At 41.9% G+C, this 26,891-nt stretch overlaps 1 protein-coding gene and 1 non-coding gene across 2 annotated transcripts in view; both read left to right on the forward strand.

Annotated features, from left to right (window-relative positions):
• The window catches only part of LIFR (LIF receptor subunit alpha), a 79,388-nt gene that overhangs the window by 45,265 nt on the left and 7,232 nt on the right, over positions 1 to 26,891 (forward strand). The window contains exons 8-19 of the mRNA XM_045439799.1: positions 2,497 to 2,626; positions 3,055 to 3,224; positions 5,329 to 5,474; positions 7,126 to 7,288; positions 9,441 to 9,511; positions 13,038 to 13,251; positions 15,891 to 16,070; positions 18,680 to 18,781; positions 19,328 to 19,495; positions 23,402 to 23,563; positions 24,481 to 24,574; positions 26,431 to 26,509. Of these exons, the coding sequence (XP_045295755.1) occupies positions 2,497 to 2,626; positions 3,055 to 3,224; positions 5,329 to 5,474; positions 7,126 to 7,288; positions 9,441 to 9,511; positions 13,038 to 13,251; positions 15,891 to 16,070; positions 18,680 to 18,781; positions 19,328 to 19,495; positions 23,402 to 23,563; positions 24,481 to 24,574; positions 26,431 to 26,509 (1,679 nt within the window). The remainder of the gene's footprint in view (positions 1 to 2,496; positions 2,627 to 3,054; positions 3,225 to 5,328; positions 5,475 to 7,125; positions 7,289 to 9,440; positions 9,512 to 13,037; positions 13,252 to 15,890; positions 16,071 to 18,679; positions 18,782 to 19,327; positions 19,496 to 23,401; positions 23,564 to 24,480; positions 24,575 to 26,430; positions 26,510 to 26,891) is intronic.
• Positions 10,578 to 10,773, forward strand: LOC123582242. Its single transcript, XR_006704281.1, has one exon. It is a non-coding gene; the product is annotated as a U2 spliceosomal RNA (small nuclear RNA).

Below are 26,891 nucleotides of genomic sequence, written 5' to 3' on the forward strand. Positions count from 1 at the left end.
TTTTTTCCTCTTAAGTTTATTATTGTAATTGCAAATAAATTTATTATCCAGCAGACAGAAGAATACTTATTTACCAATACTTGTCAGTATTTGTTCATGAGCTAATTCAGTTCTAAGCAAAATAGATCTTATTTTATAAACACTATTTCTTCAGTAATCACTCAGTTATTTTCTTTTTTTCTTTTTTAATGTTTATTTATATTTGAGAGAGAAAGAGAGCACGAGCGGGGGAGGGACAAAGAGACGGAGACAGAATCTGAGACGGGCTCCAGGCTCCAAGCTGTGAGCTGTCAGCACAGAGCCTGACATGGGGCTCGAACCCAGGAGCGTTGAGATCATGACCTGATCCAAAGTCGGATGCTTAACTGACTGAGCCACCCAGGCGCCCCTGGAGTTATTTTCATAGATAGTGCCACTTCAGCATTAAACATTGACCTAAATACTAATCTTTCATCATACTTAAAGCATTTTAACAGAATACACTGTGACATAGAATTAGAGTGTTTAAATATTTATGTCAATGTCAGATTTCATACTTGCTCATTTGAAAACATTTTCATAAGAAATGGCTTTGTTTTTTAAACTACATTTTCTATTTGCTGGTAATACAGTTGATTTATACCTAGTTTTTACCTAGCGTCAGGTGATTCCTTTATAAGTTAATTTATTTGAGAAGACAGTACCTTACCTTTCAGATCCTGCCCTCTCATATTTTTTCTACCTCCCATCTTCCCTTCTCCTTCTTTCTCTTTGCTCCTGTTATTTGGATTTTAACTATTTCAACTTAACATATCTGCCAAATACTAAAATAATCAGCATTTTTAGTGTACTCAAAAATTTGGTATGTCATTCTAATAAAATGACTTAAAGTTTGGCCTTAGATTTAAAACAGTTTTCAAAACAAATATGCCAGTTTTAGTCTCACTATGCCATTGTTAGACTTCAATATAAATACTCATGACTCAGTATTACCTAAAATATCATTTATGGACATTATTCTATCTCAGGAAGGTATGGGAAATTTGCTAAGTCCTTTTCAGTTACTCACACAGTCTAAGAACTGTTTTTAAAGTTTAGTTTTTAAAAAATAAAATTATTGGGACACCTGGGCGGCTCAGTTGGTTAAGTATGCAACTCTTGGTTTTGGCTCAGGTAATAATCTCACCATTTGTGGGTTCGAGCCCCACGTCGGGCTCTGTGCTGACAGCTCGGAGCCTGAAGTCTGCTTCAGATTCTGTGTCTCCCTCTCTCTGCCCCTCCCCTGCTCATGCTCATGCTCTGTCTCTGTCTCTCAATAATAAATAAACGTTAAAAAAAAAAAAAAAAGAAATACCAATTTCTTTTTTCTTTTTTCTTTTCTTTCTTTCTTCTTCTTTTTTTTTTTTTTTTTTTTTTTTTTTTTTTTTTTTTTTTTTTGAGAGAGAGAGAAAAAGAGGAGCAGAGGGAGAGAGAGAGAATCTAAACAGACACAGGGATTGATCCCATGACCCTGGGATCGTGACCTGAGCTGAAATCAAGAGTTGGACGCTCAACCAACCGAGCCACCCAGGTGACCCTGGAAATAACCAATTTGTGTAACTAGTGTCCAACACAGAATTTTCCATTATTACTTTAAAGGTCTAAGACACACACACACACACACACACACACACACATTCTTTTTTTTTCTAGTTTTGTCCCTGCAAAATGAGAGGGAATCATTTCAATAAAGAACAAAAACCAAAGAGCAGTAGTCACTTCTGAATTACAGGAAGATGCAGCATTTCACCAAGAGATACTTTATAAGTAATAGTCCTTGCAACTTCTTTAAGAACTTTGAAACTTGTAACACGACCCGTGTTGACTTTTAATTTGAATTGGAATTCCTTTTCAAATCAGAGTTATAAATGATAGATATTGATACTTTTTTTTTCTTTTTTTTTTTTTTTAAATGTTCATTTATTTATTTTCAACGTTTTATTATTTATTTTTTGTTCAGAGAGAGACAGAGCATGAACGGGGGAGGGGCAGAGAGAGAGGGAGACACAGAATCGGAAACAGGCTCCAGGCTCTGAGCCATCATCAGCCCAGAGCCCAACGCGGGGCTCGAACTCACGGACCGCGAGATCGTGACCTGGCTGAAGTCGGACGCTTAACCGGCTGCGCCACCCAGGCGCCCCTAGATATTGATACTTTTAACCTGTAAATTTTTCTGACTTGTTGGATCCAGGTTCCTCTGAGAGATTTGGTAGATTTTGAGGTGGGTGGGGGGGTCGTTGTTGGGGAGCTTCCAAATGAGCTAGTAGTCATTCATCAGCATATTTTAATCCATCATTTCTAATGTAAAATCAACTCCAAAACATGCTACAGAAATTCCTGCATTGTTCCAAAGGTAAAGTGTAAACACGAAGTTATTTTCATTTTTAAAAGAAATTGTACAAAACATAATTAACATTTGTGAAACATGTTTTCAGGGAAATTGTATATCACCTGTAACTACATTTTTTTTCCCATTAGATCCACCTGATATTCCTCAAAAACTGAATTGTGAGACATACGATTTAAAAGAGATTATATGTACTTGGAATCCTGGAAGACCGACAGCACTGGTGGGCCCACGCAATACAAGTTACACTTTATTTGAAAGGTAAAGATCACTAGTGAGGGAAAAATGTCAGACAGTGAGGAGTATATTGGGGGGGTATTAAATGGCATAGGGAATGCTCTCATTTATGTTATGAGCAAGATAGAAAATCCAGTATGCTGTATGAAATTGGATATGCATATTACAAGCACACAGACTATATTTGCATGCTCTTTTAAAAATCCTGGAAGAACCCTCAAATACGAACAGAGGCTGTTTCTGGGTAGTAGGTTTCTGGCCAATTATTTTCATCTATTTTCTGTATCCTCTACGTTTTCTTCCCAGAGTCTGTAGTAATATCTATAATTAGAGATATAAACTTTTTAAAAAGATTAATTATTAGAAATTTTACCCACTTATTTTTTCCCGCAGTATTTATCTCTCTTGCCATTTTGAAATTATTTTAATCTTGTTGCTCTCTTAATTCATAGTTTCTCAGGAAAATATGTTAAATTTAAAAGAGTGGAAACACCAACAAATGAAAGCTACCAGTTATTCTTTCAAATGCGTCCAAATCAAGAAATATATAATTTTACTTTGAATGCTCGCAATCCTCTGGGTCGGTCAGAATCAACTATTTTAGTTAACGTAACTGAGAAAGGTAAGCTGCTTCATAAACCAGTGTCTTAAAAATAATTGTAGAAGGGGCGCCTGGGTGGCTTGGTTGGTTAAGCGTCCGACTTCAGCTCAGGTCATGATCTCACGGTCCGTGAGTTCGAGCCCCGCGTCGGGCTCTGTGCTGACAGCTCGGAGCCTGGAGCCTGCTTCAGATTCTGTGTCTCCCTCTCTCTCTGCCCCTCCCCCGCTCATGCTCTGTCTCTGTCTCAAAAATAAATAAACGTTAAAAAAAAATTAAAAAAAAAATAATAATTGTAGAAGTGCTGGAGTGTCTTGAGATTAATGAGGAGTGCTTCCAGGGACTACTTTTTACTATGTTCTTTCTAGTTTTATAAGTTTTTATAAATGAGCTTTATAAATTTTATAAATTTTGAGAATCCTTAAAATGTATAATTACGTTTCACCATTTTATTGAATTCAGATAAAAATTTGAATTAGTCGTTTTCACAGAAACTTTAAGTTGTTTTATCTAATAGGTTTTGATTCCCGCAAAATGTTTTGCCCCAGTTTTAAAAGCTTTTTATTTTAATTATAGACTCACAGGTGGTTGCAAAGATATCAATTACAGCCCCGTGACCTCTTCACCCAACTTTCGCCATTTTTGACGTCTTAGTAACTATATAGTATCATTTCCAAATGAGGCAGTTGACACTGGTACACTACTGTAAACCAGGCCAGTGAGCTGGCCCGCTGACTTTGCCCAGTTTTCGCAAGTTTCTATGTGCACTTAGAGGTGTGTGTGTGTGTGTGTGTGTGTGCGCGTGCGCGCGCGCACTTCTGTGCAGTTGGATCCATGTATAGGTTCACAGAACCACCAACAATCAATATAGAACTGTTCTATCTCCACAGAGGAACTTCTTCTTGTTGCCCCGTTGGCAAACCCCCTCCCCCACCCTCACCCCTCCACCACCCCCACCCACACCCCTCCACCACCACCCCTCCACACATGCTCTTGCATCCCGCTCCCTAGGCAATATCCAATCTGTTATTCCTCTCAGTGCTTTGTTATGTTGAAAATGTTATATAAATGGAATCATACAGTGTATAACCTTTGGAGATTGGCATTTTTTACTAAGGGCAGTATCCTTGAGATCCATCCAAGTTGCTGTATGTATCAGTAAGTAGCTTGTTCCTTTTTATTGCCAATGATTCCGGAATTTTTAGCAGCCCTGTTAATACATAGCTCCAAATAGAACTTAAATATGGTCCATCTTCTTAGCATTCATTCCTGTGGGCATTCTGCTGCATCGGGTCCACACCAGCCCCTGCAGCACAGAACGGTGACATAGAGGCCTTCTCTTAGAGACTCGGTCACTGAGAAAGGCTTAAACCAAATGCCATTAAAAAACAGACTGGCAAGTGATTAGTAGATGACCCTGTTGCCTTGTTTGTAAACATAAGTACACTTCATCAGCTATTCCTTCTCATCATTTTTGTTATTTCCCGGGTTTTCGTAAGGTCCAAACAGCTACATTGTATACTTGAGTGGTGGTGTTTGTGTGTATTTCCCTGCCTTCTGCCTTTCAACTTTATTTTCCCATGTTGCTTTCCTCCCACTCACGTGGCACGCGCACTGTCATCAGCATCACTGCGCCTTTGTTCTTGCTCAGAGCCCAACCTGAAATGCTTTTCTGCATCCGTTCTGCCATTTTGCTCAGATTCTCCCTTCAAAGCTCCTCTTAAGACCCATCTTCGCTCTAAGACTTTCCCTACCACACTGACGTCTAAACTCCAGTAGCTGTTAATATCTCTGCCACACATTTCAAACTCAGAATGTGTACTCTTGTTGCTTTTCTTTTTGTTTGTCAGTCCCCCAGTAAGTTAGAGGTTCCTTAAAGGTAGAGATTATGCTCCTATGACCTTGTAGTATTCCTGATGGCAGTATAGGAACCTTGAGTGTGGTTGGTCCATGAAAACTGTGGGCATGATATCAGCAGTAAAAGTGAGCTTTTGTGTTCCATGGATACTGAGTGGAATATTGTTGATCAATACTAATGATACCTCTTTTGTTTTTCGAGGTTTTTTGATTGTCATTTGTCATGTTAGAAAAGAGCTTTTAAAATGATCTCTACAAATTGTATTTACAGTTTATCCTCGTATCCCTACTTCAGTCAAAGTGAAGGATATTAATTCAACAGCTGTTATACTTTCCTGGCATTTACCGGGCAACTTTGCAAAGATTAAACTTTTATGTCAAATTGAAATTAACAAAACTAACTCAGTACAAGAATTGGTGAGTAAGATTCTTCTGTAGACTTGCTTTGAGGTTACTTTAGATAAAATACTTCGTTTTTAAAAAGAATTGAGTAAATTGAGGGGCGCCTGGGTGGCTCTGTCAGTTGGCGTCCACTTTTGATCTCAGGTCAGGTCATGATCTCACGGTTCATGGGATCAAGCTCTGCATTGGACTCTGCACTGACAGCATGGGGCCTGCTTGAGATTCTCTCTCCCCCCGCCCCTCTGCCCCTCTCTTTCTCTCTTTATCTTTGAGAGAGTCTCAAAATAAATAAATAAACTTAAAGAATTGTGTAAATTGATATGCATAGGCTCTCAGGTTATTTATTATAGAGATTTACTAAGAACTAAGGCACTATACATCAATGTAATAATGGCATTTTATTTAGTTCTTGAACACAGTTATTATACTGGATATTATTAGAACATGAGTTGCACTTTTATTAGGTTGTTTCCAGGTCTAGTATAGCATCTTGCACATAGCTAGTGCCCAGTAAATTTGTGAATGAATGAGTAGTTTTTTGCCATAGCCGCCAGCATGAATTAATGGACTAATAATAAGCACCAGAGAGAAGGTTTCAAACTGCCAAGTGCAGCAGTAGGAACAAGTGAGTAAGTGAGAGCATGACTTTTTAATACCGTTTAGATACTTAAGGTTGACTTTTATACTGTACCGTCTTGTAATTTGTGCTAAGTCCCAAATAAAAGAGACTGTAATGAAAATATTCATTGGAAGCTTATTGATGGTTGCTGCAAAACTCAGATGCCAAAATATAACCCCAAAAGCTTTGTAATTGGGAGTTCAGAGGATTTCCTGAGGCATGCACATCCCCAAATTTGTTTAAACTGTTTCATTTTTTATGTAATTTAAATAAGAATTTGTTGAATATTCCGCATGTTTAACACCAAACTAGAGGTTCTGAGTGCTGTATTAAAAAATGCACAAGACGATGCCTGCCTCAAAGCTTCCAGATATACCTGACTAATGTACTTAAATCCTCAAGGTCATCTTAGATTAGTAAATCTGAGGCTTACCATATATTAAGGCTTATTGTATTACCATTAGCCATTGACTGATGATCAAAATTTATATCATCTTCTCCACATAATTTAATTGATCATTATTACTTAGATCCAGTATTTGGATTAAAATGACACCGAAGTTGTTTGGTTGTTGTTGCAGAGCATAATTTTACCGATTTGGTAGTTACGTAAAAATTAAAATGTTTTGGTGGCTGAACTAACTTTAGTGCTCTAAAGGCAAACTCAGGTGGACATTTAGTCGATTTATGTGACAAATTTGGTCAGCTTTCTTATCAAAAAAAAGTGTGTGTGGGGGCGCCTGGGTGGCGCAGTCGGTTAAGCGTCCGACTTCAGCCAGGTCACGATCTCGCGGTCCGTGAGTTCGAGCCCCGCGTCAGGCTCTGGGCTGATGGCTCGGAGCCTGGAGCCTGTTTCCGATTCTGTGTCTCCCTCTCTCTCTGCCCCTCCCCCGTTCATGCTCTGTCTCTCTCTGTCCCAAAAATAAATAAAAACATTGAAAAAAAAAATTAAAAAAAAAAAAAAAAAGTGTGTGTGGATAAATGTGTGTTTTTAAACACATGACATTACTTATACATACATTTGCATATTTATTTGCTCTCTAATAGCGGAATGTCACGATCAGAGGAGTAGAAAATTCAAGTTATCTTGTAGCTGTGGACCAGTTAAACCCATATACTGTATATACTTTCCGGATTCGCTGTTCTGCTGAAACTTTCTGGAAATGGAGCAAATGGAGCAATGAAAAAAAATATTTAACCACAGAAGCCAGTAAGTTAACTAAATGATTTATGGCTAATTATCACTAGGGATCCTGAAATTTTACAACTTTTTTTTTTTTTAATGTCACCAAATGAGTAAAAGGAGAACACTTGAATTGTGTAATTGTATAGTATCTGCTCGTAAAATGTCATCCAGACATTTTAAATGGTGGCTCTAAGGTTTGGGATAGTGTGGACAGTGACTTGGCCCGTGTTGTGTGGGAAACTCTAGGTCTGTCTGCCGGATGATTGCAGCTGTCCTAAAATGATGCAGAGGAAACAAACTGGAAACTGTGCTAAGATTACGGGGTGATTTTGCTCACAGTCTTTTCCTCCTTTTCCTAGAATTTTAATTCCGTTTTAATTCTGTTCAGTTCTGTTTGCTGAAGACAATTCTTGATAAAGAGAATTTGTTGGAATTTTTATTTGCGACCTAGGCCTGAGAAATGGATGGGGCCACGGGTCTTGAACTACTCTTTCTGCAGTACACCAAATAGGCCAGAATAGGTGCAGAATTAATTGACTGGTTTTCTGAGTATGATAATTTCCAAAGACAGAGTGAGATTCTATCCTTGACTAATCACATGTCAGCTTTGAAAATCAAAAACAAAAACCTTAAAAATTGGTATAATTTTCAGGAGTCATTCAGTAAAAGATAGCAAAAGCTTTATTTAGACTAGATAACTTGGCGGGGGGGGGTGTAAAACTTCTTCCAAAAAATTAATGAACAGTAAAACACAAACTGATAGGTATTGATCCAGACTTTGCCTCTCCACAGGAAGGAAGGTTAGAAAGGTGAGAGGGGCTTTGCAATATTGTGTCCAGGTGGTTTGGATCATCAAAATGGAATCCCATGCATGAATCCAGAGACAGAGAGTGTTAGTTATTCATTGCTGCCTGACAAATTACCCTAAAATTCAGGGGCTTAAAACAATAAACATTTATTCTCTCACGATGAGTTTAGGTCAGAAACTCAGAAGCAGCTTAGTTGAGTATCTCTGGCTTCGAGTCTCTTGTGAGGCCACAGTGTGGATGTGGGTGGGGGCTGCAGGCTTGCCTAGGACTAGAGAATCTGCTTGAAAGATGGCTCGCTCAGTGGCTGGTCCTCACCACACAGACCTCTCCGTAGTGCTGCCGAGTGGCCTCATAACATGGCAGCTAGCTCCCCCCAGACTTAGTGAGGAGAGAGAGACCATGGTGCCTCCACGATGCCTTTTATGACCTCGCCTCAGAAGGGAGGAGCCATCATGTCTGTTGCACTCTGTGTCACACAGGCTGATGCTGATACAGTGCAGGAGTGGACCACACAGGCAGGCATATCAGGAGGCGTGACCAATGTCATTGGTCATTTGTAGACTGGCTACCACAGGAGCCTTTGCCTTCGGTTGATGAGCTGCTGTTGCCAAGAGGAAACACTTGGTTCACACCTCATTAAGATGACAGCATTAATTCACTTCACAAATACTTATTGAGTACCCGCCATGTGTCAGGGACTGTTCTAGTCACCAGGGATATAGCAGTGGATGAAACAGTCTCTGCCCATGGAGTTTATAGGCTAGAGTATTAGAAGTAAAATTTTAAAAATAGTATGTTGGGAGAAAAATAAAGCCGAGAAAGGGGACTAGGGAAAGAAAGTGACGGGGGAAGAGGGGTTGCAGTTTTAAATAGGGTAGCTGGAAAAGACCTCACTATTAAGGTAACATTGGAGCTGAGATCTAGAGCAGGTGAGGTAGCAAGCTACACGGGGAGCCAGGTCAGGAGAGCTTCCGCGCACAGGAAGAGAGGTCACAGAGAGCTCAGGAAGCCTGAGGCAGGTGTCCTCAACACGTTGGAGGAGCGGGGCACCAGGAAGCCCGTGCTCGGCCAGAGCCTACCTGAGCAGCAGGAGGTGGGAAGATGTGAGCCAGAGCAGCACGAGCCTCAGGTAGGGCCTGAAGGGTGATTTTAATCCACTCGAAGGGGCCTTATGTCTTGCAGACGTTGAGAGCTCGGCTGTTTCATCCCTTCACTTCTAAGTGGAAGCCACTGAACTGCTTCGCATTTTTATGGAGAATTCCAAAAACCTAGAAAAGAATCTCAAGAGCCACTGTCTCAATTATCGGTAGTCTCAACTGACATGCCGTACATGTCTTCGAATGCTAACTTTTAAATCTCTTTCCTAGTTCCTTCAAAGGGACCAGATACTTGGAGAGAGTGGAGTTCTGATGGAAAAAACTTAATAATCTATTGGAAGGTAAATGTCCAATTTTTTTTCCTTAGATATTTAAATGATTATATATGCTAAACTTGCGTGTGGTACTTGGGTTCTCCAGGAGACCGGATTTCCCAGACTGGCTCTTTGCAGCACTGCTGAGAATCTAACCTGGTACTAAAACCCCCCCCAGACCCCTCATCACTACTGAATCACCACGGCCAGTGTGGTGAGGGTCTTCTCTGTTGGATCAGAGCGTTCTTTACTTTGATTTCATGAGGACTGGAAAGGACCTGAGGATTTCGTGAATTCCGTCCACGTCTGTCACTTCAGCCAGAAACACCTCAAGAAGCCACAAGTTAGAATCTCAGTTGTGTTGGTGTTACATTTTTTATCTTGAACACATAGGAAACTTTTTAACATATTTCGTGTGTACTTTGTTTCCCTTAAGTAAATTGCATTATTATATGCCACTTAAAATTTTTGCATCTGGGTGGAAAATTAAGTTGTAAAGTTTTGTAAAAATTTTAGATACAGTGTAAGTTGCATTGTGTTTCCACAGTTTTTCTCTACTAGAGCAACCGTTTTTGTTGCTATACTCTTTATCTGATTTGCAGACATCAAAAACCATTGTTTTCCACATCAGATATTATAAGAACAGTCATAATTGGATTTCTTTAAATAGGGAATTCTGTTGTTGAAAGTAAAACTATTTTTGCAAAAATTTGATGTCAGTACAACTTTGAGTGAAGTAAGTCTTTGTGCAAGTTCACTCTAAGTTCTGTTGCTTTGTGGTGGGCTGTATATGACCCCTCTTACTCATTTTTTTAAATGTTTATTTATTTTTGAGAGAGAGAAGGGGAAGGGAGAGAGAGGATCCCAAACAGGCTCCCCACTGTCAGTGCAGAGCCAGACACAGGGCTTGATCTCATGAACTGTGAGATCATGACCTGAGCCAAAATCAAGAGTTGGACGCTTACCCGACTGAGCCACTAATTACAGGTGCCCCCCCGCCCCTTACTCTTGATTAGAAAATCCACTGGCTACCCAACAACTGTCTGTCACATTTCATGATAATATAGTAACGATGATATAGTCACTTCAGTATATCACTTCTCAGCCTTTTGGCTAAGATCAAGTGTAGTATCTGTTCCTAACAGTTTAGTATCCGATATGTCCTCTATCTGAGAACAATATAACACATGGATTTTTGGAATCAGAAGACAGAATAGGAGCTTGCCGTGTCCATGTCACACATCAGCCTGGTACTGCAGAACCGTTACTTCAGATATAGAGAAAATCTGTAATGTTGTTCAAACTAGACGAATGCTTAAGCGAAGCTTAAAAATACTGAAGTGATTGTAACTTTGGTGACTAGGTTGATGGTTCTGCCATTTGTCAAGGACGAGCATATTTGGGTGGAAAATTAAGTTGTTTGGGGTTGAATTTTTTACATCTGTTTTTAAAAATCTGTGCCAGTGGGATATCCAAGTAGAGTCTAGTAGGTGGTGGTTTGATATAAGGCTCTGGAGTTGAGGGCAGAAGTCGGAGCTAAGACACAGCTTTGAGTAGCATGTAACTGGGATCACTCAGGGAGAGCATGCAGGGTGCAGAGAGGCCAAGGACGGACCCCTACGTGAAAACAGCATAAAAGGACCAGCAAAGGAAGAGGATCCAGCAGAGGAGAGTGGGAAGGGTAGATGGGCAGGAATACCAGATGAAAATAATATAGCAGAAGCCGAGGGAGGGGGTTCTGTGAAAGAGTGAGCAGTCAGCATCATCTGATGAAGCCCACAAACCTTGGGATGATAATGGGTACGGTAGAACAGGTCATCGGAGAGTCACTGGGGACCTGTTGTGGAGCAGTGTTTTCAGCAGAGTTGTTTCTGTTTTTAATGAGAGAGAGAGAGCGAAAGACATAGTCTAAGTGGGGGGGAGGGCACAGAGAGAGGAGAGCGAGAATCCTAGGCAGGTTCCGTAGTATCGGCACAGAGCTTGACATTGGGCTTGAACTCACGAAAGCGTGAGATCACGACCTGAGCCAAGATCAAGGGTTGGACGCTTAACTGACTGAGCCACCCAGGCGCCCCTTCAGCAGAACATTGATACCAAGGTCTGTCTGGATTAGAGGCTTCCATGCGTCATCATATAAATTGGAGCAGTGGTTTTGAAAAGCAGTTTAGCTCCATAAATAAAGAAGTTTGAATGTTTCCTCATGCCCAGTAAGTCTACTTTAGAAATCCATACTAAAGAATTAATCCTAACTATGAAAATGAAAAGTGGCATTGAAAGGTGCACCAAGTATTATCTTAGTATTGTGAAAAATTGGAAACTACTTAAATTTCATTTATTTAAGGAATATTCAGGTCAACTAGTAAAAATACTACATAAAATATAAAGCCGTTAAAGTGTGTATATTATTTTTTTTTTTCAACGTTTATTTATTTTTGGGACAGAGAGAGACAGAGCATGAACGGGGGAGGGGCAGAGAGAGAGGGAGACACAGAATCGGAAACAGGCTCCAGGCTCTGAGCCATCAGCCCAGAGCCCGACGCGGGGCTCGAACTCACGGACCGCGAGATCGTGACCTGGCTGAAGTCGGACGCTTAACCGACTGCGCCACCCAGGCGCCCCAAAGTGTGTATATTATAGACAAGTATATTATAGAAAGGCAAAAAAAGATAAATTGTATAGAATGATTAAAACAATGTTAAAAAATCTACATCTTAGAAAAACAACTTGAAGAAAGTATCAAAATGCAAAAGTATTTAAGAGATAGACATGGGAACATTTTATAGTTTTTTTTTTAACTTTTGTATAATTTCCAAATTTTCTGGTGATGAGCATGTACTGGTTTGATAAAACAGTAAATATTTTCTAAAAACTGTGATGCCACAGGGGCACCTGGGTGGCTCAGTCGGTTAAGCGTCCCACTTCAGTTCAGTCATGATCTCACGGTTTGTGAGTTTGAGCCCCGCGTCGGGCTCTGTGCTGACGGCTTGGAGCCTGGAGCCTGCTTCAGATGCTGTGTCTCCCTCTCTCTGCCCCTCCCCAGCTTTCACTCTCTCTCTCAAAAATAAACATTAAAAAAATTTTTTTTTTTACATAAAACTATGATGTAGTAATTTTTTTAAGTTTTGTTTATTTCTCTCTACACGCACAACCCTGAGGTCAGGAGTCACATGCTCCACTGACTGAGCCAGCCAGGGGTCCCTCATGCCATAATTTTTTACGTTTTGCTGGGTAGAGCAGTCATTCTTACTACTTTTTTCATTTGTGTCCGAAAAATGAGGCTAAATGCTGTTTTGTATTTACTTAATTTTTAAATTTCTCTGTGTTCTTACTGCTTACGGTAAGTATAGTTTTTCTTCAGTATCACTTTCCTGATTTATCCTGGTCTCGTGCCTTTTAAATCTGTGTTTTATACTGTTAACAGCTTCATCTATTCCACTGTTACCTTGTTGTGATTAATGCAGTACCTGGTTTAGACTTGATGGATGGGCCTGCCTCATCACATAGCCATTTTTTGCAGGTTTCTTGACAGAATTTATTTTTCTGTTTTTCATAGCCTTTGCCCATTAACGAAGCTAATGGGAAAATCCTTTCCTATAATGTGTCATGTTCACTAGATGAGGAGACACAGTCCCTTTCTGAGATCCCTGATCCTCAACATAAGGCAGAACTACAACTTGATAAAAATGACTACATCATCAGCGTGGTGGCAAAAAATTCTGTTGGTTCATCGCCACCTTCTAAAATAGCTAGTATGGAAATTCCAAACGGTGAGTACTTAAGATAACATAGTACATAAGAACAGGGAATTAGAGTGAAGCATCTTAAAGGTGTTTGCTCTCCTAATGTCAGCTTTCTTCTCCTATCCCCTGTTGCTGCTGATGGAAAAGGAGGAACAAGCAGATTAATGTCCCGAATTCATTGAGAGACAGCAGTCATCAGTCATTAGTGTTGACTCCAAACATGTACTGATGTATAAAATAATTACTCTACCCAGTTACTTTACTGCATAATGTTGGAGAGTTATGGTGGTAGATTACTCTTCATGGGAAATGTTTCAGCTACTTACTCAAGTACCGTTTTCATTTCTCTCTCCAAGACCATGAGAGCTGATGCTGTATTAGCTAGGCTATTTTGCACACTGCCAGGACAAAATTTTTATTTTCAGTGGCCACTTTGTTGGTAATGTCTTACCAACAAACGTCTTTATTGTAATATTATAATATATATTATCAATATAAGCTTGAAAAAGTAACTGGGGCAGTTTTGAAATTAACTTAGTGCCCCCTTTTTTCTTTTAAGTTTATTTATTTATTTATTTATTTAATGTTTATTTATTTTTGAGACAGGGAGAGACAGAGCATGAATGGGGGAGGGTCAGAGAGAGAGGGAGACACAGAATCTGAAACAGGCTCCAGGCTCTGAGCTGTGAGCACAGAGCCCGACGCGGGGCTCGAACTCATGGACCGTGAGATCATGACCTGAGCCGAAGTCGGACGCTTAACCAACTGAGCCACCCAGGCACCCATAAAGTTTATTTTTTGAGAGCAAGAAAGAGAGGGCAGAGGGGCAGAGAGAGGGGAACAGGGAGAGTCCCAAGTGGGCTCCACATTGTTAGTGCAGAGTCTGACATGGGGCTCGATCTTGCAAACCATGAGGTTGTGACCTGAGCCAAAATCAAGAGGATGCTTAACGGACTGAGCCACCCAGACTCCCCTGCCTTTCTTTAAATACTATGGATTCCTAATGATGTATCCATTCTTTCTTGGCCGCCTTGATAGCTCTAGACTTGGGAATTTTAAATAGCCACTTCTGCCTCTTTTCCCGGTCTGTTCCTCTTTGAGGTCATTCCCTGCTCCCCCACTTTGCTGTCCTGCCTCAATATGGGGTCTCCTATCTGTGCCCACCCACTCCTAAAGGAAGAAAAGTTGGTCCCGTTGGGGTCCTCTGAGTATCTTTTCAACTCTTGATTGAGGCAGTTTCTTACTGCCTGTAACTTAGCTGGTTCTTTGCTTTGTTTCAGTCGACAGTTTCAGTCGACAATTCAGGGGAATTAGGAAGGACTAGGGGAGGCGCCATACATTTCAGAGACACGCAACACAGAGCCCAGGAAGCAGCACACGCCAGAAAGAGAGGTCTCCAGGTAGCAGTGTGAGCACAAAAAGGAAAGGAAAGAGAGACACACAGAAGAGAACACCAACACTTCTGGTTTAGAGTCTGTATTTCATTGCTTTAGCTGTGTTGTCTTTTAATTTAAGAACTATATTCCTGCCTTTTCCCTGTGTCCTTTGGAAGGTGGCAGTTTATGGAACTAACAGTGGTCTAGCATCAGCACCTAGAGAGTTCAGAAGAAATCAGTGTGCCTTGAGGATTTCCCAAGATGGCAGCCTTGGGCCTCAGAGCAGGTTTACACTGTGGGGTTTTAATCACATTGGGCCCAAACATGTTAAATCCAAAGTCTTCTGAATTCTAAACCAAATTGCTATCTTTTGTTAGGTAGTAATTGCCTTATGAACACAATTTTTTTTTTTCCCAGAAAACCTTTCTTTGACTTTTTTACTAAACCCTTGAATATAAATCAGTTACAGAAATTATGTCTTTTCTCCCATTACTGTGGGAAATTTCGGCCTAACCTACCCAATCCTCACCCCCAACCTTGGGCCTTCCTTATCCCTGGGCCGGGGTCCGGTAGGATGGGGAAATAGAACCTCAGCACGGCCCCCTTCCCACCAACCCCTGCATCTCACCCCTCCCTTTGCCCACACTGGCTGTTCCGTCCCACAGCTCTTGATCCCACTGCTTTTTAGCAGATTCCCCAATCTTCACACATTCTCCAGAAACCCCTGCAGCCCCCCGGTGCCCTGACTCCCACCATGGGCCTGAAAGGAAGAGCAGGTCTGCTCCATCCACTCATTCACCGCGTGTCACTGTGCTCCTGCTCCGTGTGCCCCGGGCTGGGGTTGCAGGCACACGCCTCCGCCTGCTGGCATGGGGCTCACGTCCATAGTGGACGAGGAGAGGAGAGGTTAGGACTGTCCACTCGCGCTCTGCCCCTGCCTCCGGCATGCCTGCCCCCTGCCTTGCTGCACCCGTCTAGTGCCCTCACGCCCTCAGCCCCATCCCTCCTGATGCTGACCTTCACATCCCAGCCCTGCTGTGTCACCGTCTGTCCTGGGTGCTCTTTATTACTTTCTCCAGCTTCTGAGTTTATCTGTATATACCGGTAATTACTGTTCTACAACAGAAATAACAGAGCGACATTTCTAAACTTTGCTAGAGATTTATCTAGTTTGAGCGCTATTTTAAAATTTCTCTACAGTGAAGTAATTTTTCTAACTCCTGCCCGTTTTCATGAGATATACCATATATTATTGGTTTTAATACAAGTAAAACATCTTTCTTGTTGAAGATGATCTCAAAGTAGAGCAGGCTGTCGGGATGGGAAATGGAATTCTCCTCACGTGGAATTACGATCCCAGCATGACTTGTGACTATGTTATTAAGTGGTGTAACTCCTCTCGGGCCGAGCCCTGCCTCATGGACTGGAAAAAAGTCCCTTCCAACAGCACTGAAGCTGTAATAGAATCTGGTAAGATGAACTCATGCCTGTTAATGAAAGTTCTTAAAATATATTTTTAAACGGCAGTATATGGTGTGACTGGGTATAATGAGTGACCACCCCCCCCCCCCACCACCACCACTGTGAATTGGTGTGACTTTTCTGGAAAGTGCTTTGTAGCCATATGTGTGTGAAATGGTTCATATCTTTTGATCTAGTAATTACTTGTCTGAGAATTTATTCCAAGAAATAATCAGAGTGACATCGGATACCATGTAAGAATGTTCACCACAGTGGTATTTATAAACATAAAAATTGAAAACCCAAACAGCAAATAGGAGAATGAGTAAATTACAGTACATCTAGAAAGTGGAATGTTAACGCCAAAGATTGTGTCAAATATGTAACACCATGGACAAATGCTCCTGAAGAAAAAAGACTGGAACCCTAAGGAGTATGGTCTCACTCATCGTGTGCTCAGGGCGTAGGTTGAGGGGTTAGGCAGAGCCGAGAACAAAGGACTCGCAGCCATCACTGCTGGTGTAGGGCATGGGGGCACCCGTGTGGCAAGGGGCATGGTGTGTGCATGTTTTGGGGGGCCGTTCCCAGTGTCTGACTGTTGATGAGCCGTGAGTCCTACCAGGTGAGCTGCTTTAGATATGAGCAGTCTCGAGTTCAGCCATGAGGGGTGTGTGGTAACCTGCAGGCTAAGCCAGCCCTATCCTTGGTAATTAGAGCCCCCTTTCCCCTTTCCACTTCTGAGTGGCTGATGAGTGTTTTGTGCCTCTGCCCTCGGGAATTGTGGAACCTGTAGCTCGGTGGTGGTGCTTCTCGAGGTCATTCCATCGCCATGGTTCTCCCTCACATGGGCACAAGGCTCAGGAGAGCAAGCAGCTGCTGATTCTTATCTCCCAGAGAACCAGGGCTACCTGCCTGCCCTTTTCACTGTCAAATGGTGAAGATGAGTCCCGCCCACGAGATTACTCCAAGTCGGTTGAGATTATTTGCCACTTCTTGAAATATGCAGTGGTTCCCTTCATCCTTTCTTAGACCCTAGCTCCCTCATCAGAGTGCCCAGCTCACACCAGCTCTTCTCCTGGGCCCCCTCCTCCCCCCACGGAGCTGCCTGAGTCTCCCACGGTCCTGGCACACCCCACCGGAGCTCTCGTCCCTTTTCTAGCCTTCTCGCTTGGGCTTTGAGAATGACTGGGTGGACTAGGGCAGGCTCGGTGGTGTGGAAAGGGGTCTCCTTGGATAGTGTGTGACCTGTAGGGTGAGAGGGCCAGCCTCCCGTGCCAAGGCAGGTGAGCAAAGGCCCTGCAGTGTGGTTGAGAGAACAAAGGCTCCGAGAAGTAGGTGGCTTGGCCCAGCGTCACAAAACTGGTGTGGGACAGCACCAGGATTCACATTCAGAGCTGTTCCGAGCCTCAGGAGGCCAGGAGTTGTCTCCATTATATATGGTTGCTGGGAGGCACTTCTCTTGTCCCCTTTATGTGCTCACTCCACTATCCCCTCTATCTTATGACCTCAAAACATGGAACCCCACTCAGGCTCTTTTTCTTCTTAAGGCTGTGGAACCCTATAGAATACTGATACACATAATCGTAACATAACGCTGGGTGCGTGCAGATTACAATAACCTCAGGTACACCTGTCTCGAAAGAAAAAAGTTGCAGAATGATTGTAGAGGTTGATCCATCTCTCCTTTGAGCTTGTAGACCCACTGGTGTTCCTTGGGCATGTAGCTGGAGATCTGGTGCTCTCACCACACCAGAATATCCCCCCAAACAGTATCGTCTCCCTAGACCACCACTGGTGAGCTCCTGATTGCCCTTTAAGGCCCTGTTCACATGTCACTTCTTGGTGGATTTTTGTGATATTCTTAAATTCATCTGGTCATTGAAGGTGCCACAGCCTATGATAGACCCCTGTGGTCTAGCACACTGTGTCATGGTTACCCCATTCGTCTGTCCCCCCACCACTCTGCCAGCCTCTCTAGGCCATGGGCCATACTGTGCCTGCCCATTCCCAACATTTCTCACGTTGCATGGTATTGAGGAGGTATCTTAAAAGGGATTTTTTAACTGAAGTTAAGAGGCTTCTCTTGCATGTCTTATGAAGTTAATAACTCAAGGGCACTGAATGGTAATGCTACAAAGAGAGGCTGACTCTATGGCCAGGTCCTTCCACCCTGCAGCGTCAGGGGAGGGTGAAAACGTTAGTGTCTGCTTTTGGGAGCAAGGAGGAAGAGAGAACACTGGCCAGGGAAGGGCTTCCAGGGGCTTGATGGGGACCTGCGACTTGCTAGTAAACTGACCCTGGACCAGATCCTGGGGAGAAGTCTTCATTGCTTGATTTTAAGAAACAAAATGGAAGTTTTGATCACTGTTCTTTCCCTTCAAGGTCATGTCATATTATAATACTGTTCATTACAACAGAAGCGAATTTGTTTAATTTTTCTTCGGTCACTTTTCACTTGGTCAATTTTGAAAATACAGATGTATTGTTTTAGAAGAAGAAAACATCTGTTTAAAATTAGCTTTGGAAATTTCAGAATAAGTTAGCATAAATTGGATATTTCTAAAATAGATGTCCATAGTAATATGTACTTATTAAAGTTAATTGTGTTCTCCCTGTAGATCAGTTTCGACCGGGTGTAAGATACAATTTTTTTCTGTATGGGTGCAGAAATCAAGGATATCAGTTACTGCGTTCTATAATTGGATATATAGAAGAATTGGGTAAGTTACGTGGGTAAGATTTCTTGGAGTTCAAGGTAATGTGAAAAAATAGAAATCAATTGGAAGAGTGAATTCTATAAATAGATTAAATGGAGATACTTAGCTCAAGGAAGGAAAAATAATTCATTTGATGAATTTAAAATCGTGATTACTTCATCTTCATTTCTCTAATGTTTATATTTCACAATTTCACCATTGAGAAAACCAGATCTTCATTTTGATGTCAAAGATACTTAATTTGCACTTCAGCGCGTTTAAAACACCATTAGCTTCGAGACCATCTGTTGGAGTGACCACTTAGACTTGGCCCAGGACGCTTCCCTGGGTGTGTGTGTCCTGGGTTCCACCTGTGTGTCTAGTTATTAGCGTACAAGCTTCACAGGAAAAACACTTGTGATAGAATTTCTGAAATTTTACGACTCAGTAGAGAATAAAGTTCTAAGTCCAAATGCAGTTATTTTGGAGGATAGAAATTTCATGAAATGTTGATGTCTTGCTCTGTATCAGTAAATCCTCCCTTAACTATCCACTTTTTCCCTTTTACAGCTCCAATTGTTGCCCCAAATTTTACTGTCGAGGACACATCTGCAGATTCAATATTAGTAAGATGGGAAGATATTCCTGTGGAAGAGCTTAGAGGCTTTTTAAGAGGATATTTATTTTACTTTGAAAAAGGAGAGAGAGACACATCTAAGATCAGGGGTTTGGAATCCGGTAAGTAAATTACCTGATTGTGAGTATAGCAAGAACAGTACTTCCTAGAAGTTCTCATTAACCACAAAAAAAAAAAAAAAAAAAAAAGAAAGAAAGAAAAGAAAAAGAAATTCTGCTGAGCAACTTAATACTTGTTTCCAAAACTGTCTGAAAAATAGGTAAATGAAAACGTATGAATATGAGAATTTTAGGATTTTAGTGTGTGATAAAAGACACGTACCACCGTTCATTTAAATTATTTATTCTGCAGCCCTTGGTAATAAGCCCCATAGGGCAGGGAGACCATCTCTTTCTAGTCTTGTATGATGCATAACATAGCATCTTACATAGCATCTGTAATTATAATGAGGAGAAAAGCTCAGGAACCCAAAGAATGGCTCTGGAGCGTCTGCTGTTCTGTGACAAAGAGCCACCCGTGCAGTTCACCAGGGCCTTAATGAGCTGGCCAGCTTAATTGACTTGACTGGGGACGTGTGTCTCCATTAGATCCTAAAAAGTGCAGTCAGTCCTCGACAGTTGGTAAGCGTGTGTCCAAAGACCTTAGAGAATTTTCAAATTTACAAAGACAGAGATGTTTGCGCAGACCTCTGGCTTCTCCCTAAATTATATTTCTATTGGGAGTCAGATGATTCCTATTCATAGCCACATAACACAAGCATATCATCTTTTCAGTTTGAGAGCTTTCATTTCCCTTAATGACCTCTCCTCAGAAAGAAACCATTTTAATTATTTAATGCGTGTCCAGCAAGTAGAGAACAACAGTGCTGGATGGAGATGCTGACCAGGCATTAGCTAGGTTACTTCCCAGAGCAGCTGCATTCCATGGGTACCTCCCCCACATCACTGAGGTCTGCATTTCCTGAACCTTCCACTGCCTGTGAGTGAGAAAAATCCTAAACACAAAGTTCTACAAACATCCGGAGTCTAGTGAAACTTTTCTTAAATGCTCAGAAATTTTACACTTGGATCAGCTAAAATTCTAGCACATGGACTTCCATTTAGAGGTGGTGGATTCGTCACTAAAAGAAGAAAACAAAGGCAACTGGACAGGCGAGAGTACACCAGATGTGGATGTGTGGGAGCTGACGGGCGTGGGGCACATGACCTAGAGAAAAGCGGAGCTCCATGAAATCCAGGTGGACGTTCAGGCTTCAGTGAGAAATAATGTCACTCATTGTAGGGGCCGGGATTGGAGACAGATGGTTAGGATGGATATGGGCTGAGCAGTGAGGGTGATTGAAAGTCTGCAAGAAGCAGTTAGAACCCCCAAGTCCTGCACCGACTTCATGTGGTGAACATGAGTGCTCTCTCCTCTGCCTGAAGACAAGGGGTTTATTCTTTGGTGAAACTGAGCCAGAGAGCCTCCAGAGAGGGGAACATGACAGGAAGCAGTGTCTGAAGCACCCTGCCTTCTCCTTCCTCTAATAGGAAGCTAATGGGACATCTTCAGCTAGGCCTGCTTCCTTGGACGAGATTAGAGGATCTTTCTTTGGAAAAAGTACATGGTTCCTGAGGAATGACACAAAAGGTGCTGATATTGGGGGGCTGTCCCAGTGAAAGGCTGGAAATTGACCTGGTCATTTCCCACCAGTGATAAGCGATGCCCACCAACCAGTAAGCGCCACCAATTCACAGTGACCTTCCAGAGGCTCACTCTTAACCATGACTAGCAGCCAGGGGTAACCAGATGGTTGAGAAAGATTCTAACATGAGGACAGAAACCGGAAGAAATGAGAGGAAACAGGTTCAGTGTAGGGAAACAAATTTAAAACTATCCTTGTGTGGTTGAGATGCGCTGTATTTATTGAAAGGGCATGATGTTCTAAAAAGGAACAATCGGAAGATAGGTAAGGGTTCATCAAAATTAAAAATGTGATCTAATGGGGCGCCTGGGTGGCGCAGTCGGTTAAGCGTCCGACTTCAGCCAGGTCACGATCTCGCGGTCCGGGAGTTCGAGCCCCGCGTCAGGCTCTGGGCTGATGGCTCAGAGCCTGGAGCCTGTTTCCGATTCTGTGTCTCCCTCTCTCTCTGCCCCTCCCCCGTTCATGCTCTGTCTCTCTCTGTCCCAAAAATAAATGTTGAAAAAAAAAAAATTAAAAAAAATGTGATCTAAGAAAATTTTAAAGAATTAAATAGAAGATAGAGGAAAATTGAAAATAGAGAAATTCTTCCCCAGATTAGATGAATGCAGAGGAGAAAACTTTGAAGTAAAACGATTAGGAAGTTGGAGCATCAGAGACATGCACCGTCATGTGAGAGAGAAGAGGGAAATAGAAGGAAATTACCAAAGAAGGAGCATAAGACCATTTCCCAGAAGTGAAAGACCAGGCTATATAGAGTAAAAGTACACAGATAAATAGAAAAAAAAAAAATCTACACCAAGGTAGATCGTCATGAATTTCCAGAGCACCTGATAAAGAACAAGTCCTAGAAACAGAGAAAAGTGGCTTGTGTGTGAGGCGTCAGGAATGAGAGCGGCCTCGGACTTCTCAACAGTATACCAGATGCCAGAAGATAGCACAGCTATGTGATACTGACTGAAAATTCAAGATACTGACTGAAAATCTTTCAACCTAGAAGTCTATACTCTGTCAATCTTCCAGCCCGTGTGAGAGCAGAACGAAGGCATTCTCAGACCTGGAGAGCTGCAGATCTTTCCTCCCCCATGCCCCCTTGTCAGGGGGCTCTAGAAGAGCCCATCATCCTGAGGAAGCAAGGGGGGCAGGCCCGTCCAGGAGGGTGGGAGCTAGGAAAGCCTCATGTCTGGAGCAGACACCCTGGGGAGGGGACCCCGGGGGACATAGGGGTTTGGGGGGAGCTGGTCGTGGCACTGGGATTTTGTTGTTGGGCCACGTGAAAAATTGTGTTGAATATTCACAGGAGGATATGGGAAGAATTAGGAATAGGTACACTAAGCAAATGAGGGCAAAAACACGCAGTTACAACAACAGTAAAACAAGAAAGGAAACATGAGCAGACCAAGCAATTTGTCTTAACAGGAATTCATGTTTCTATGATCCTAGTGATGGACACGCTGGATTTCCCAGACATTTCGATGTATTTGTGTGAATGACGTGGGATGAGAGGGAGAAGGGGTGTGGAGAACACCAAAGCGTCACCTTCTTTGTAGGACGTGCATACGGAAGGTCAACATCAAATTTATAAATCAAAATCAAATCAGATTTGTAAATCAAAGCACTACCAGTCTGAGGGTTTTTTTTCAAAATACGGAAGTAAATCCGCAAAGAGGCAGATTGTGTGGTGATTGTCGGTGGCAGGGGAAGGTGCTGGCAGGGAGCTGCTACTTTTTGGCCGTTAGCCATTTAGTACAGTTCGGTTTTGCAAACTGTTGTCTTCCGGTATTTTGATTCAAACTTGAAAATAATGGTTTAGACAGTTCTTCATACTTCTTTTGAAATGATTCAAGGCTTCCTCGCCAGTGACTCGTCCGGCAACCCTGGTGCGCTGCCTCTACCCCGGGTGGTTTGGAACAAGTGCTCTGGCGAGGCGGGCTCTCCTCCCTCAAACCTCTCTCTCAGCTCAGGCAGTACCAGCCCCAGGCACCGCGTCCCCCTCCCCGAGCAAGTTGCGGTTGTGGTGTGTTCTCATGTCCTTAGGAAGAGAAGAGACTTCTCTTGTTTGTCGGCTATACGCTGGGGTTGTCCTAGGGAATGTATGGCAACTTCACTTCCACGGGCAGAGAAACTCAAGCTCAGAGAGGTTTACATAACAGGTCCAGGTTCCACGACTACTAACTGGCAGAACTTCGCTGATTCCACAGGCCTTGGTCCTCCCGGTGACCAGCAACCAGTCACTTGAAAGGGATGTGGGTAGAACAAGAGATGAATGACCAGGTGTTTAAAATGGTGTAGAGATCAGGAATAATAATCTTCGCTTTAAAAATAGGTCGTTCTGACATAAAGGTTAAGAATATTACCGACCTCTCCCAGAAGACACTGAGAATTGCCGATCTTCAGGGTAAAACGAGTTACCATCTGGTCCTGCGAGCCTATACAGATGGTGGAATGGGCCCAGAGAAGAGCATGTTTGTGGTGACAAAGGAAAATTGTAAGTTAATTACTGCTGTTGAGATGCTTTCCACACTTGAGTGCATAACGCTTCTAGCAAGTTTTGTCGCTGTAGGAACCCTCTTCTAAAAAACTTCACGTGTTGCATGTTTAAAGTGGGTGGCCAGCAGTGTTAAGAGGCCATGGGGATGGCTTCATATTTATTCTTGCCAGTTATCTGGAGCTATTTCCTCATGAGTACCTAAGAAATTAAGGAATTAAGGATACCTCTGAAGTCTGGAGTTCTGAGTGCATGTTGAATTCAGATAATGGTGACCCACTTTATCCTTTTTTGCCCTAGCTATTCTAAATGTGATTTTTAACATATCTAGAGAAGGGTGAAAGAAATATCCTTAAAAAAAAAAAGGAAAGCCCAGCATTCACAAATTTGAGATGGAGACTGGAGAAGATAGTCTTGACTGTCCGTGGCAAAGAACTTGAGTCGGGGCATGGCGTGTCCTGTAGCCCCGAGGTGGGCTTCACACACTGAGTAAAGCACCATGAGGATACAGTTCTCAGCCAGGGGTGATTTTGCCTCCTGGGGGATACTTGGCAATGTCTGGTGACATTTTCGGATCCCAGAACTGTAGGGTGCCCCTGGGATCACATGGGTGAAGCCCAGGGATTCTGTGGAACTTCCTAGAGCGTGCACGACAGCCTCCTCGCCCGCCCCATACACAGGGAAGAAGAATCTAACGGTCAGTAGCGCTCAGCTGTGCTCTAAAGAATTTTAAGTATTAGTGTAAACATTATTAAAATGCCTAAAGGTCATATTTGAGTAGTTTTTCAATGTCCCTGGAGCAGTGGAATTTTTTTCCCTTTAAATAATCTATCAACTTAAATGTCTTCTGATAGGAATTTATTCTATACTTCATGCTAAAAATAGTGATGTGACTATATCCAATATTCTCTTTTTAGCTGTGGGATTAATTATTGCCATCCTCATCCCAGTGGCGGTGGCGGTCATTGTGGGAGTGGTAACGAGCATTCTTTGCTATCGGAAACGAGAATGGTAATGGTACCTGCATTTACTCTTGCTGTTGTGTTCTTAAGAGCATGATTGTTTAGTTTATGTGTTAACGGAGAAGTACTTGGCTGAAACTAGTCAGTGAAAAATGTGGATTTAGTCAGAATCAATGTTGGATTTAATAGTAAGCAAGAACATGGCATGTTATTTAAAGGTTTTTAGTCAAGTGAAAGGTAAATTTTTTCCTGCTGTATTTACTAATAATTTTAAGTAATAGCAGATATACTAAAAAATATTTACAGGCATAAATAGGGCAGTACCTCTATGCAAGATTAATGATTAGGATCACGTTTGTCCTGATGACCTATTTAGAAACTACTATCATTTATTCATTATTCAACAAATAAGAATGATATCTCCCATGTGAAGAGTGAGACAGAGGTGAACTAAATAAGCGTGATCCTTATAGACTTCTATCGTAGTAGGGAAAGGTAGACATTAAACACATAATCATCCAGTAAATGCACGCTTACAAAGTATGAGTGGGTACTAGGAAAGTCACTGGGCACCAGGAGGAGAATAACAGGAACCACGTCACTAGAGATGCCAACCAAGGCTTCCCTATGGGAGTTCCATTTGAGTGGAGTCCCAAAGTGTAAGGAGAGGAGAGAGTGTTCCAGGGAAAGAGAAGAGCTCCCGTGCAGGCTCAGACATTGGAAAGAGCTTGGTCATCTGGAGAAAGTGAGAGGAACTGTGTGTCTGGGTGAAGCTTGAGAGGCAGGAGGTGAGGTGAGGTGGTAAGCTGGGACTCCGTGTGAGAGAGTACATCATGGTCAACTGGCAGGCACTGTCCTGGGCTGGGTTTGGGACAGATGGCTATGTTCAGGCATAGACAGCCCTCACTGGCATTAAAAATGCCATCATTCATGACAGAAAAGAGAATGTATTCTAATAATCTCGGTTTATAAATTAGCATAGTAATAGTTTAGAACTATAGAATACCCTGTTTCGGTAACCATCTTTTCATTACCAAAAATCACATTTTAAAAATGATTTTAATACAAAAGATAACATGAGAGAGTTTATTTTTATTATTATTATTTTTTTAATTTTTATTTATTTTTGAGACAGAGAGAGACAAGAGCATGAACAGAGAGAGAGGGAGACACAGAATCCGAAGCAGGCTCCAGCTCTGAGCTGTCAGCACAGGGCCCGATGCAGGGCTCAAACTCACGGACCGTGAGATCATGACCTGAGCCAAAGTCGGACGCTTAACCGACTGAGCCACCCAGGCGCCCCAACATGAGAGAGTTTAAAAGCTAGAACATTTCATACTTAACATTTAACAAAGTTGTTTTGTTTTTTCCTGCAGGAATTTCAAATACTAAACTTCCTTTTAACAGCTATAAATGTAATATGGCACTGAGAAAATACCCTTTATGTTTGCATTTAGTTTTTGCTCCACATTAATAGCCTTTTCCCTTAATAGTCCAGAACCTGATACGAGCAGTGGAGAACTGCCTGATGCAAATATGTTCCCACAGTAATGGGCCCTGCTTAATCTAGTTTGCACTGTGGACGTTTGAGTAGATGAGCAGGTCCTCTGTTTCACTTATGATTTGGGAGTACAGTCACCATTTCAATTCATTGCTCTCTATTTTCAGAAGATGCTGTTGTTCTAAAATAGAAGTACCGCTTGTCTGTTTCAAATAAGAACCTCTCAGTGCATTGTACACAAAGGTTCATGAATGATCACACTAAAAAGGATCTTGCATTTTTATCTCAGAAGTTCATTAAAGCATCATATAAAATGTCCAAGTAAACCTAGTGATTTACTAACTTATTTGTTGTCTAATTGATCATCTCAATTATTAAATGTACTTAATCATCTTTATTTAAAGGATTAAAGAAACCTTCTACCCTGACATTCCAAATCCAGAAAATTGTAAAGCTTTACAGTTTCAGAAGAGTGTCTGTGAGGTAACCCTTTATTTTCTTACGTTTCTCTTTGAAGTACTGGCCTCCTTTTTTCAGTCTTTTGTGAAAAGCTTTTAATGTGCAAATCTCATTCAACGTAAAATGTATCAAGCGAAAGAGCAGTGCTTTAACATCTGCTGAACTTCTGAAATTATTCATTTTAACTTGTTTTTACCATGCTCTTTTTTCCATTGCTATTAATAGCAAGGAACATATTGATATGTAAAAAAGTAACTTTGTTCTAGCAGGTACCACAGAATAGTAGAGACAAATTTGTATAAACAGCTGTGAAAAAAAATCCCTCCAGCAACACCCCTTTTTGTAGGAAGGGCATTGTGGCAGCTTTTAGTGCTATTCTTAATCATTGTTTCATAATCTATTTCCA

This window comes from Leopardus geoffroyi, chromosome A1, assembly GCF_018350155.1.
Source record: "Leopardus geoffroyi isolate Oge1 chromosome A1, O.geoffroyi_Oge1_pat1.0, whole genome shotgun sequence".
In the NCBI taxonomy this organism is placed as follows: domain Eukaryota; kingdom Metazoa; phylum Chordata; class Mammalia; order Carnivora; family Felidae; genus Leopardus; species Leopardus geoffroyi.